This window comes from Neltuma alba, unplaced genomic scaffold, assembly GCF_004799145.2.
Source record: "Neltuma alba isolate B1F8T4 unplaced genomic scaffold, ASM479914v2 tig00013084_pilon, whole genome shotgun sequence".
NCBI lineage: Eukaryota > Viridiplantae > Streptophyta > Magnoliopsida > Fabales > Fabaceae > Neltuma > Neltuma alba.
In genome coordinates, this window is record NW_021637412.1 from 261,040 (window position 1) to 273,817 (window position 12,778).

Here is a 12,778-nt window from a genome sequence, read left to right on the forward strand (position 1 = left end):
ATCCTGCTGAATCTGACTCTCGCTTGATGTCTCCCAATCACAATGGCCATCAGTGTCATCTGCCTCGACATCATTGTTCTTAAGTTCTTTGACTTCGTCTAAGAACAGAGCCTTTAGCCCTTCATCCTCTAGATCTTGGTCTCGGCTACTCCATATATCTGACCTTTAAGGGATCACCCAAATCATGGTTTGGGGACCCAAACCATGGTTTGGGAAAAAATCACCCAAACACTTTTAAAAAAACCAAAACCATGGTTTTGGGAAAAGCAAAAATTTTTTGCTTTTGGAAAAAAAAAAAGGAGAGTGTGAGAGCCTATAGGATATGTATCTTGTTATTTTTTTTATAAACATATTTTTTTATAAATACATTTAATCTTATATCTTATAAATATATATACATATTAATTATTTATTAATTATATTATCTTATATATTATTAATTATGTTAATAAAAAATATATTATTAACAATTTTATTCCTTCAAATTAAACTATATCATAAAATATATTTTTCTGTAATTATCATATTAACTTATGCCTTTTTTAGCAATTTGTACATGTAAAACGTGCTTCTGGTAACAACTATCCAAACACTCTCACTTCTCAGAATTACTTTTTCACAAAATCTATTCTTCAAAAAATCTATTCTCCCCAGAATCTATTCTTCAGAAGCTATTCTCCAAACCATAGTTTGGTTATATCCAAACACCCCCTTAGTGCCTGTCAAGTCTCAGTTTGTCTTCTCTCTCAATCTCTTGCCCACTCCACCATTTTAATTGCCACTAAGTGATTTTTTTTTTTTAGGGTCAACTACCACAGTTTGCAACCTTCCTTAAGATTTAAAACTTAGGGTGTGTTTGGATAAAACCAAACCATGGTTTGGAGAATAGCTTCTGGAAAATAGATTCTAGAGAAAATAGTTTCTGGAGAGAATAGATTTTATGAAAAAGTGATTATGAGAAGTGAGAGTGTTTAGATAGTTGTTACCAAAAACACTTTTTATATGTGCAAATTACTAAAAATGGCATAAATTAATATTATAATTATATAAGGGATAGATTTTATAATATATTTTGATTTGAAGAAATAAAATTGTTAATAAAATAATTTTTACTAACATAATTAATAATATATAAGATAATATAACTAATAAATAATCAATATGTATATATATTTATAAATTATAAGATTAAATAGTGAAGAACCAAGTGTGGAATGAAGAGTGAGGTATCAATTATGGGGGCTGTTTTGTCATATGTTGTTGGGCTCACACCAATGTCTGGAAAATTTGAGCCAGAAGCAACTTCAAACCACTTCTGTCGAAACCATGGTTTTGGTTTGACCCCAAACCATGGTTTCACATTTTCTACCCCTGTTTGGCTGGTTTCTTCCCCAAATCATGGTTTGGAGGGACATCCAAACACGGCCTTAGTATGGAAATTATTGTTGAAAAGTGTTGCTCAACTTGTTTTATTTATCCACGGTTTGGACAAGCTTCTTTGCCGTTCTTCTTTGCTCTTAGATTTTGTGTTGTGAGATTTCGTAGATATGCTAAGGCCATTTTCTCCCCCTATGTTTTCGGGTTGCAGTTTAAAGTTGAAGGAAGCAAATACATGAAGAAGATTAATGTTATGCGCATCTCCCGTTTTTAAGGGCGAGGGCGACTGTGACATGGGGTTGTTATTAATTCTCCCGTTTTCAACACTTACAGCCATATGACTATTAGCTCTTTTTGATGTAAATGGGCGGGTCCATCTCCTGTGGTTAGTACTGCTTGCGTTAGTTTAGGGCAACGTTGTGACATTAAAAACTTATATAGAACAACTACAACTTTGTAACCCTAAATTTCTTGAACAATATTCGTGTCAATTTGAAACGATTTGGCACCAAGGAGCGTTGGGAAATACTGTCAGTGAAGATTATACTGTCTTTGTTGATATGATTTTTGAGAAAATTAAAGACCCTTGGGGAAAATTAATTCAAAATGAATATAAAGAATATATTCAACAAGAAGATATGAACCTAGTCAATAGAACTCTTGGTTCTAGAATTGAATTCATGAGAAAATAAAAGATTTCTTTGCCAACCCCCAAAAAAAAAAACTCAGATATTAATTGCACAGCTAAATGTTTCGGAAATAAAATTGTACGTTAACCCAAAAAAATACCATTTTATTAAATATTATTTATTTCAAAATATTTCAATATGAAATGAAATGATAGAAAGCATTCCGCGGGCGAATTGCTAGTTAAGATATATACAAGATGGATGTTATGTGGTTCAAAAAAAATTATATTTCACTGCGCCTATAACCAGAGCACCGGTTATTTCTCCGCTCCGAGCACTGATTTCATGGAAGGGATCAGCTTTTAGTCAGCCTTAGAACCACGCTTGAAAAGTTGCGTTGCGTTGTACAGAGCAAGACCACATACGAGAATCGCACAGCCAAGCAGAAAAAACGGGCTGAAGGTTGTTCCCCCAGGAAGATATGGCAGTGGAAGGGAAAGAATATAAACTGAAATTGGAACTGCATGTTCATAAGAATACGTCAGCTGATATGCACATAATTTAAAAGATGAATCAATTTACGCAAGAGACAATGGATCGTCAAATTTTTATTAAATGAAATAAACATAGATGTAGAAAGTGTGAGTACCTGACAACATTACCATAAGTGAAGCAACAACTGCAGAAGAAACTTTGACTACATTAAGCACTGATATGTTGAATGCCAAATTCATAACGACGTAAAGTAGCGGAAGGAAGGGAGCCCCATCGCAACCTAAGGCATAAACATCTGGATTGTGAAGAACATGGATAAAGAAAAATAAATTAAGGAAATAGGAACATGGATAAACATAATGGATGGCCCTCCAGGCCCATCTTATAGGAAAACTGATATGTGACCTTTGATGCCCTGCCTTCAGGGTGTAGTGATCTTTTGCTTAAAAATGTGTATATGGAGCATTATGCTATTAAATAGCTCCTTATACCGTATGGCTTAATCCATAGCTTGTAGCCTGTGTTAAACAAAAATATAGTAGTAGTAGATAGACAATAATATCTGAACGGTGATCATCTTGTGTCTTGCAAGAATCAACTACCCGTTTTTTCTACTGAGCGAATTGTAACCAAAATCTCCAAGAGATAGGCCAGTTATCTACGCAGGTCTAGGCATTGACAGAAATCAACCAAAACAAAGAAAAAGATCTCACATGATATCTAGTCTGATAGAATTTTATCAGCAGAAGAATGAACTTGAATCCATACAATTATATTGTTAGAGACTTCGAGTAGAAAACCATGCATTAAGGTCTGTTATTGGATAGCTCGTAATTTATTAGAGCTTACCTATTGTATCAGCTCCTGTATTTAGAAAGCAACCAGCAGCGCGTTTATAATATGAAGGAAGTTGAAGAAAAGGTATCCCTTTCAAATTAGAAAGAAATGGTAGAAGGAGAAGAACAAAAAGAGCCTACATTAAAAAATAACGATAATAATTAGGCAACTAAACACACGCACACGCACACACCCTAATTTTCAATATGGAAGTCATAAGCATAAAATGGACATCATTCAGATCAGTTTAATAGCTAGCTAGTAAGATACTTTCAAAATAAGAATTTGTAGAATCATTTGACTCTTGCATTCCGCACCAGAACTTTCAAAGGACGAAAGTAGCATTCATTCAGAGCCAACTCTAAGTAAAATGCCGAAATGAATTTTCCGATTGAGCTGCAGTCCAAAAACTTATTTTTTCAAATAAATGACTTTTTGGCTTTTTCATGCAAGATAATACAAATCTTCAACAGTAAATCTTCAACACACACACACACCCCGGGGGGTGTAAATGGAAATAGTTTAATATTTTCAAATAGTATAGGGGAGATATGAAGCTTCATAATTGAAGTGAGGAGCAAAATAATAGCAACATACATGATCAAGTGCCAAAAAAATTAAGAAAGTCTAAACTCATAGGTTGCTCCAATATTGTTCTTGCATTACAAGGTATAACGACTATGAAATGAGCAATAACAGAATAAGAAACCAAAAACTGCATTGAATTCGTTATAGTCAAATATAAGCAAAGATCTACTAAGTTAAACACAGTTTACATTGTGCCAATTAAGCCATCTGTAAACTGGCATAGCCCTAGCAAGCCATACCTGAAACCCAGATCCAAAGGAATTGACCACAAATATGTCTAGTGATTTTCCCTGCATGTGGACAAGTTAAGGACTTATAAATCCAACCGTGCATCACTTGCATTGCCAACTGCAATCATGATTGTGGTGGCCTCAATTGTACACTAAGTGAAACAGCCATACCTTAAGTTGAAGGGCAGAATTAATAAAAATAGACTCCTGTCATACAAGAAAATGCAAAAGTTTGTGACTTTGCTTAAAATAAGCTTAACACAGAATCTGCCTCAACTCAATGGACAAACCTTGATTATAGATGCACCAGCTTGAAAAGCACTAGAAACTATCATCAATGCTGGCCAAAAAAACTCAACTTCAGATAACATCTGACCTGCATTAGACCCACTGCAGTTGTAGGATGTAAATGATTAGCTGGGGCCAGGGGCCCATTTCATCATAGTGAAGCCAGAACCACAAGTCGAGCAACTATATCGACTGTAATGGTCCAAAAGAAAACAAGAAGAAGAAGAAAAGATATTGGCTGTGCAAGATTAGTAATCTAAAAGAACCACCCTGAAAGACATGGGTAGTATCGTTACACAATTTGCAAAATCTGTTATAGGAAATGACACAGACAAATTTAATTATTCTCCAACGCATTCAAGTTAGAAGGCCAGGAGCCATCTGAGGGGTTATAATGTTAATAATAGTTTTTAACTTTTAAGCAAACCTTTTACAAATACAACGAATTTAGATTGCTTCCTGAAACAAATACAATAAAGAAAAACACGTACAGAGTATTTTACACCTAAAGGTTAAAAAAGTACCAAGTAAAAAATGTAGTCTCAATAACTGTACACCATTGCAGTTAAAAACCAGTAAAAAAACATATTTAAAATTACTCTCAGATATATTTACTTTTCCGTTTTTCTGGATCAGAAATAACTCTGCTACTATCATAAATATGCTTCAACGATCGTGCACCTCAGGACACATCTATGCCAAATCTCATTTGGAACTCTGTAATCTTTATATGCCTAAATTGAAAAAGCAAGCCATTCAGATATTTCTCACTAAAAGTGGTTAATGCTTCCAGGGCCTTCGGACAAGTTAGATAACTCAGAAACACTGACTATGGAGAGTCCAGAGAGTGACTGCCTCATTTGTCCACTCCCAACATGGCAGAGTTATATACCTTGCAATAGCCACCACGACACCAGTGGCTACAAGTAGGCACCCAGCAATTTGGTTGATTGAGTATCTTCTACCCAAGAGGAGGGTTGAAAATATTAGTTGCCAAACCAAAAATGTCTGAAAAGAAAGCAGTAATTTGAGATTCTTAAGTTAATGTACAATAATGCTCCCACAAACAATTTCCAAGCCAATTAACTATTTTAGACATTTTTTTGGTATAAACTCAAAGTCTCCCCAAGTCACTTTAGACTTGAGACATATCTCTCGGGCCGAGAGTATTAAGATTAAAACCCTCCCAACAAGTGCACTGCCCGGGATTCGAATTTGTGTTCTCCTCCTTATGGGGGTGAGACTGTTTACCGTTTCAATCAACAGCTTGTTGGTATTTTATACATTTTCTATAGATCCCACAGAAATGTTCAAGGTTCTCTTCAGCTTAGTCATGATGAAAGGATGGATAATGGAAATTATACAATCAATGATGCAGGACGTACTTGCATCAAGAGAGGAAAAAACTTAAAGATCAAATTATCTAAGCATTTTGGTTTGATCAAGCAATTCTGTATGCCAAATGTATGATAAATGAAAATATGAAAGTAAAGCAAACTCCGCCAGAGGTAAAGATGAAACTCAATTTTTCTTGTCAAGTGGATGAAAAAGGGTGCTTAAATAGTTAAGATACCTGATTCAATATGGGTATGGCAGGTCCAGGGAGTATGGCTGCAGAAGGCAACTGATATTCAGTATAAGAAAAACCCAAAGCATAACACCACATATTACATGGTATATCAATAGCAGCCACCACCTTCGTTTTCTTTTCCCCGAGTCCAATAGAGAGCAATTCATTTACTACCCATTGAAGGTGACAAAATCACAGTTTTATGCTGCCTAGTTCTCTCTAAGAAATCGAATGTACATAAATATACAAACAACACAACGCAAAATGGTTTCTCAATCCATGAATAAGCAACTCTTTGTAAGGTACCTCCAGCAGACATCCCAGTAGCCACTCCCAAAGCTTCAAGAAAACCAACTGCCAAGAAGCGCAATTTCGGAATGGCCATCATATCGCGTGTCACAACGCCAGCCCGATATCGTATATACAAGATAGTAAAATATATAATTACATACCTATATTACGCCAAACCAAGTCCTTTGTAAGATATACAGTTAAGCTGATCAACTTAATAAACCCAAAAAAATTATATTTAACCGGGAAAAAAAAAACCAGAGGAATGCGTTAGCGAAAGGAAATCACAGAAGAGGCTGACCCAAAAGTTGTAAACTGAGCCAGGAAAAAGGGGAAATCCTTCATGGGAACCAGGGCGAGCTTGTAAAGCACTCGATTAGCTACCGCCAATGTGACGGTGATCAAAGAGCTAACCAAGACCAGATCGGTGTCGGAGGAAGAGCTTGAGCTTGAGCTTGAGGCTTGAATTTCGAAAATGCTTCGCTTGTGGTGGACATTTCTACTTTTGCTGTGGCTGGCTTTGCGATTCCCTGCCAAATGCAGTGGTTCCCTTGAATTAAAAGCCATGGGAACCAGAGGCTCAATAAACTGCAAACGCGAGGGGAAACAATGGCACGGCAACGTGGAAGAAAATGCTATGGCGGAAAATCTCCCAGAAGAGCGGATGATGCGTATTGAGATTGGCCCAGGTTGAGGCGCCAACATAATTGGTTCGTTTCCGAATCTTCGGCGTCCAGACAACCCAATATACTCAAGGACGTCCCCTCCAGCACAGTGAAAGCAACGCTTCAATCAATAGATTGAAGAAATACTCCCTCCTCTCCAGCCACAGAAGGTAGTGGATTAATATAAGTAGATTAAAAAATTAACTAAGTTAATTATTTATAATTAAAAATATTATTTTTTAAAGATATTTTTGTTAATTAAAGGTATTGGTATTCAATGCATGCGCGCAACTGGCAGTGGGGGATGTCAAGGTTTGACCATTGTGATGTTGGGTTATGCAGAAACTTAAAATGCTTACCTTTTCCCTTTCTGAAAAACATGGTTGAGAATTTGAGGTTTGGCTCCGTATATTTGAAGAAAGCCAAACCAGATTTGTCTTTCCGAACAGGGCTCAATACCTGCCATAAAACATTACATATCGTATGTTAGACTTATTGGGCCGCTTAGATTCGGCATCATGAAGAAGCCTTCACGTAAAAGATGCCAATTCTCCAATATTAAGTTATTGCGTTGTCCATGATAGATGTTAGCTCGTAGAATCGATGATATTCAGGATCTGGTTCAGATGGATCCCCACAACACAAGGTAATATCCTGCTCTATCAGTTATGATGAGTCCAATATCTGTTGTGAGCAAGAAATAAAAAACCGGACCGGTCAATAAACTGATTGATATACTGGTTTAAGAGTTAATGGGTTAGACCGGGTTAAACCGGTAACAATTAAAATAATGTTGTTTAATTAAAATATGTAAAAAAAATTCTATTCTAATTAAAAACATACTATTTAATCTTTTTATTTTTATTTTTTTCTCTTTATTCTCTTCCTTTTTCATAAATTCATATCCCATCAAATTCAACCTTTTTAGCTTTTTTTTTTCTTTTTCAGGTTTACAATTTTACTTTTATTTTTCATTCTCTCTCCTTATCTCCTGCATAAGCACGCGAAAGCCTTTACCTTTTTTTTTTCCATTCTTTTCTCCTTCCACACTCATGCATCAAATCATATCATCTGACTAATTGACTTTGGTTTTTCTCACATCTCTCTGTACTTTTGCAGACTCTTTTATGTTCTCCTAGCGCGAGCTCCACTCTCTCCTTTCTTCCTTCTTATTTTCAATTAGCCTAGTCTCTTTCTTCTCCCCTTTCTTTCTCCTTTCCTTCCAACAACAAGAGCTGTGTCTCGGAAGAAGAATACTGAGATGAAGATACAGCAGCGATAGCTGTGTATTAAGAATGATGGCTATGTAGCAAGAAAAGACGAGTGAAAATGACGGCCATGAGCACCAGCGAAGTTCAATTGGAAGACTAAACTTAGAATCGACGGGCAAGCAGACAAATATGGAGTTTCTTTTCTTCTTTCTTCTTTTCATTTATTTCTCCAGATCATATTAGAGATTGGCCAAATTGGGGCTTTTTTTCTCCCCCTCAATGACAGAGCGATGTTGTTTTTTGCTGATGGGAGGGGCAAAATCACTAAACTGCCTAACCCACTCCAGCCAGTGGTTTACCCGGTTTAACATCAGTTTTGATTGATTTAATCAGTTCAATATCGGTTTGAACATTGCCCAGTTCACCTAATAAATCAAACTGGACACCAGACCGGTTCACCGATTTTCTGATTGAATCGACCGATCCGGTCCGGTTTTTTCTTTCACGGTTATGGGCAAACTCAATTAGTTCAGCTACTATTTGTATATATCTCTATCAGTTTCTCAGTGGCAACACCTGCAAAAATAACAAAAATATGGTTCAAGTTGTGTCCAAGAACATTGTCTTTAAGAGTTATTCCGCTACACAGGTTAGAATAAAAGGTGGCACTCTCCAAGATTAAACGAACCCTTCCTGCATAAAGTAAGGTAACAGAACAACAAAAATTTAAAACTTAAGAGAAGAGAAAAAGGAGGAGAGCTCGGGGATAGAACTCAATGCGCCCTAACCATGCACCACACATTGCCTTTTATAAGCAGATAATATATGACCGTTTTGCCTTTTGTAGGCAGATAATATGTGACCATTGGGCTGTCATAATAGTAATTAAAGATGATTTTAATGAAAATCAAAGAGCAGTTTTTAAACAATTGAGTAAAGTGAATTAAATCATTTTAAGGCTATTGAATATGGTTTATGAAAGAATAAAACCGACTAATTAAGACATATAAATGCTTCAATGGTAATCTCTAACAACCAGTTCTAAATACTCATCTTCTCAGTTATTTTATTAGCTTAAGCTCACATCTTAGTAAACAGTAAGGTTTTCTCAATCTTGAGTAATATGGGACTTCTTTTGATATACTCACATACTAAAACTCTAACAATTCCCTACACATGTCAAAAAGAGTATTATCATCTGAGTTACACACACGAGTATAACCATTTTGAATTTGGTGTCTTTCAAACTATGAACCAGACCTAGACCAATAACACTTAGTACACAAAGATGTTAATGAAGCCTGCTTCTATGAACCAACAACTCTTGAATGTGTATTAGAGGCATTAAAAGTCAAATTATACCCCTACAATTTCTATTGTTAACGGCAGTTTTGCGTGTTATAATGGCCATGTGTGTGTCTGGTTCTTAAAAAATGCTTTAGAGATTTTCCCATGATCTCATGGAAGCGGCCCAATTCACATTCGTAGAGGTGATTTCATCAAGTGTACTTGCAATGAGCACACCATCCCATATAATTATAAAATTATTAAGAGTTTTCACTTAACGTTACTAAAAAATGCATTCTATCACTTTCTCACATCATAGGAAGGGACTGTGATTTATATTAGCGCTAGCAGAACTAACAAACAATTTGTTTTGCCCTTTTGAACCTTCTTCGTGGGATCTCTAATCGCAAAAGTTGAGTTTCCATCATTGTTAGTTTCATATTGACTTAAGTTCCATTTTCCTCGATGTTTCAACAATCCGTTTCTTCCACTAAGAATTTCTTTAACGGATTTTCTAGGTTCACTTTTGACCTCACAAAATCGACTGAGATAACTCCATAATTCTTAAGCTAGCTTATTCACACAGTATCTTAAACAATGTGTACTTGCACTATTGTTGTTTTTTTTTTTTTACAATGGTTATTATCATTTAGCAATCACAACTCATCGACACTAAGTATCAGTTTTACACCAAAATATTTGCTAATGAGTTCCCAACAACTTAGCCTCCAATCATCATTATAAGTGAATAATCACTATTGGAGTTTCTCACGTAACTTGAAATTCACTTAACATCCGTGTATCATACAACGAAAATCTACTGCACATAATACCAACATTTATAGTACCCTTCAAATATTTCATTTTCCAAGACTTCATTTAAATATATGCTCAACTTTACAACATAGGTTTTATCACTATAACTAATTTAGTTTAATGCAACAAATTCTAAAAAATTTGTGCATATACAGATTGAGCTGTGCAACTATCTCAAACAAAATATCATAGAAATATTCACATACTAGTTCTTGGGAACCAAACTCTAGAAACACCTCTCAAGTTGAGAGATTTTGCTACTACTTTTACGATTTTAGCACTCAAAAACACATTTATTTCACCTATACTTCCATTTTGAATTTTGAAGCTAAAAAGCATAATATTTCATAGCCACATTAAAATTCAATACTCACAATAACTATGCATACTCATGCATATTTATGTCGAGATAAATTATTTATCCACAAATAATGATATTATGAAAATTAAAGCACATTTATCTCTGCACTTGATAAATGACTAAATTTGATAATTCATAAAATTTGCTCTCAATAACAAATAACAAAGCCTCCACTTATTTTGTTTTTTAATTACAACACACATATTGAGATTTGCAAAATGAGACTAACAATTTAAAATAAATTAAATATATTTTCCCCACCAATATTATTTCTGCAAGGTACCCCACATTTTAAATACCTCCACACTTTTAAATATTTTATTTTTATAGGAAAATTATTTTCATACCTTATCAATAATAATTCTAATTAAATTAGAATCTTACACCATTATTTCCTCCATTCTAGTTAAATTAGAATTGTTCTGCTAAGGAAAAAAAACATAAAGCCAACATATTGAAACACGTATGCACTCATATATAATTGTATTGCCATATTAAAATAATGACCCAAGGAAGACAAGACATCAAGGAGGTTAACAACTATTCATACCAATTTAATATACCCATCAACCAAGGCAATAAAACCTCAACAAATGGAAGGGATTAAATTCACCAACGGAATACTCATTAACTAAAAGCAATAAAACCTTCAGCATTAATAATATTTAAGTATATAAATGGAGGTTATGTAACTTAATATAATAAAATCACGTCATGAACGCCAATGTGAACATTAATGAACATTTAATGATTTTTTTAATTACCACAAACCCCTATAGTCAGCAACAAAAAGCTTAGCCAATGAATTAATGAATCAAAATTGAATGAAGTAAAATAGACTGGGGACATAATGACAATGTGAATCCTCAAACTCTCACAACAAGGATTGTTCATAACCTTTTTAACAAATTGAAGATGATGAGAACAACGGCATAAAGCCCAGTAAAGCCAGTAACAAAAGCAATCACATTAACAGATCAAGGGGACATAATATATATTCAAAACCCATAAAATCCAATCAGATCGCACTCACAAAAGTTGTTCCTGCTTAAAGAGGAGTAGTATCTGATCGGTGTGATGTGAAGCAAGACTTTTTTTTAGGTTCTCATCAATCCCATATAGTTTTCTCCAAGTACTTTCACCATTGCCACGGTACTTATACCAACATTTCTATCTAGATTGTAATGCCTACGGGGTCTTAAGTGAGTCCGGTCAAATAGACAAAATAGGCACTTGGCGTTCATAACCACATGACCCAACTAAGCATATAGCATATGCCTTGTCACCCGGCTTCACTCATAAATATCAATATATCATCAGACCTATTGCCTCAGCACATGCTTTTATTGGGTTCACAAATCACCACACTAGACAACCATGCCTGGGTACTAATGTATTTAAGGAGACGAGGAGCAGCCTATTAAAACTCAAACCACAGATCATCCTTGGCCTCTACAATCATCAGAGGTTCATCCCTTCTCATCTCCATCCTATTAAGGAGACGAGGAGCAGCCTATTCAACTAATTTATTTATTATGAGATCTCAAATAATATCCTAAAATGAGGCACAAACAATAAACATGAGAATAACTCAAACTTCTTATCAAATAAGAGGAAAATGCTTAGTTGAATAAAATTTTTAAATTAAATTAGGAAAAAGCTTAGAGGTCTCCCTATTCGATAACTCTGCCATCAATGAATGAGAAAATAATTGATGCAAATAGGTCTTAATATTGTTGACAACACCTACAAAAATAACAAAAATATAGTTCAAGTCGTGTCCAAGGACACTGTTCTTAAGATTATTCTACCACATAGGTTAAAATAAAAGACAACACTCTCCAGGATTAAACGAATCCTTTCTACATAGAGCAAAGTGACAGAACATCAAAAATTTAAAACTCAAGAGAAGAGAGAGAGAGAGAGGAGGAGAGCTCGGGGATAGAACTTAACGTGCTCTGACCATGCACCACATTGCCTTTTATAGGCAGATAATATGTGACCGTTGGATTGCCATAATAATGATTAAAGATGGTTTTAATGACAATTAAAAGAACGGTTTTTAAACAATTGATTAAGGCGAATTAAATCATTTTGAGACCATTGAATATGATTTATAAAAGAATAAAATTG

The 12,778-nt window shown here is 34.9% G+C and overlaps 1 protein-coding gene across 2 annotated transcripts; it reads right to left on the minus strand.

The window, feature by feature from the left end:
* Positions 1-2,149: 2,149 nt before the first annotated feature.
* LOC114734310 (protein CLT2, chloroplastic) lies at positions 2,150-7,118 on the minus strand. Of its 2 annotated transcripts, none has more exons than XM_028921924.1 (10): positions 6,607-7,118; positions 6,321-6,466; positions 6,018-6,055; positions 5,337-5,452; positions 4,447-4,546; positions 4,328-4,363; positions 4,166-4,216; positions 3,351-3,474; positions 2,656-2,781; positions 2,150-2,526 (listed from the first exon to the last, which is right to left on the minus strand). In XM_028921924.1, the coding sequence occupies exons 1-10, from the start codon at positions 7,008-7,010 to the stop codon at positions 2,369-2,371; spliced, it is 1,299 nt and encodes a 432-aa protein (XP_028777757.1). In that variant the 5' UTR covers positions 7,011-7,118; the 3' UTR covers positions 2,150-2,368. The 2 variants fall into 2 exon arrangements, with proteins under 2 accessions (XP_028777757.1, XP_028777756.1); XM_028921923.1 differs by having other exon boundaries at positions 2,656-2,796.
* Positions 7,119-12,778: the final 5,660 nt, after the last annotated feature.

What these genes read in the sequence shown, in the direction of transcription:
- LOC114734310 (XM_028921923.1), bottom strand. Translation starts at nt 7,010, where the DNA reads ATGTTGGCGCCTCAACCTGGGCCAATCTCAATACGCATCATCCGCTCT. An exon ending in CTGGTGCATCTATAATCAAG is followed by an intron (nt 4,364 to 4,446) that starts GTTTGTCCATTG and finishes CTTGTATGACAG; the next exon opens with GAGTCTATTTTTATTAATTC. An exon ending in TACAGGAGCTGATACAATAG is followed by an intron (nt 2,797 to 3,350) that starts GTAAGCTCTAAT and finishes TTCACAATCCAG; the next exon opens with ATGTTTATGCCTTAGGTTGC.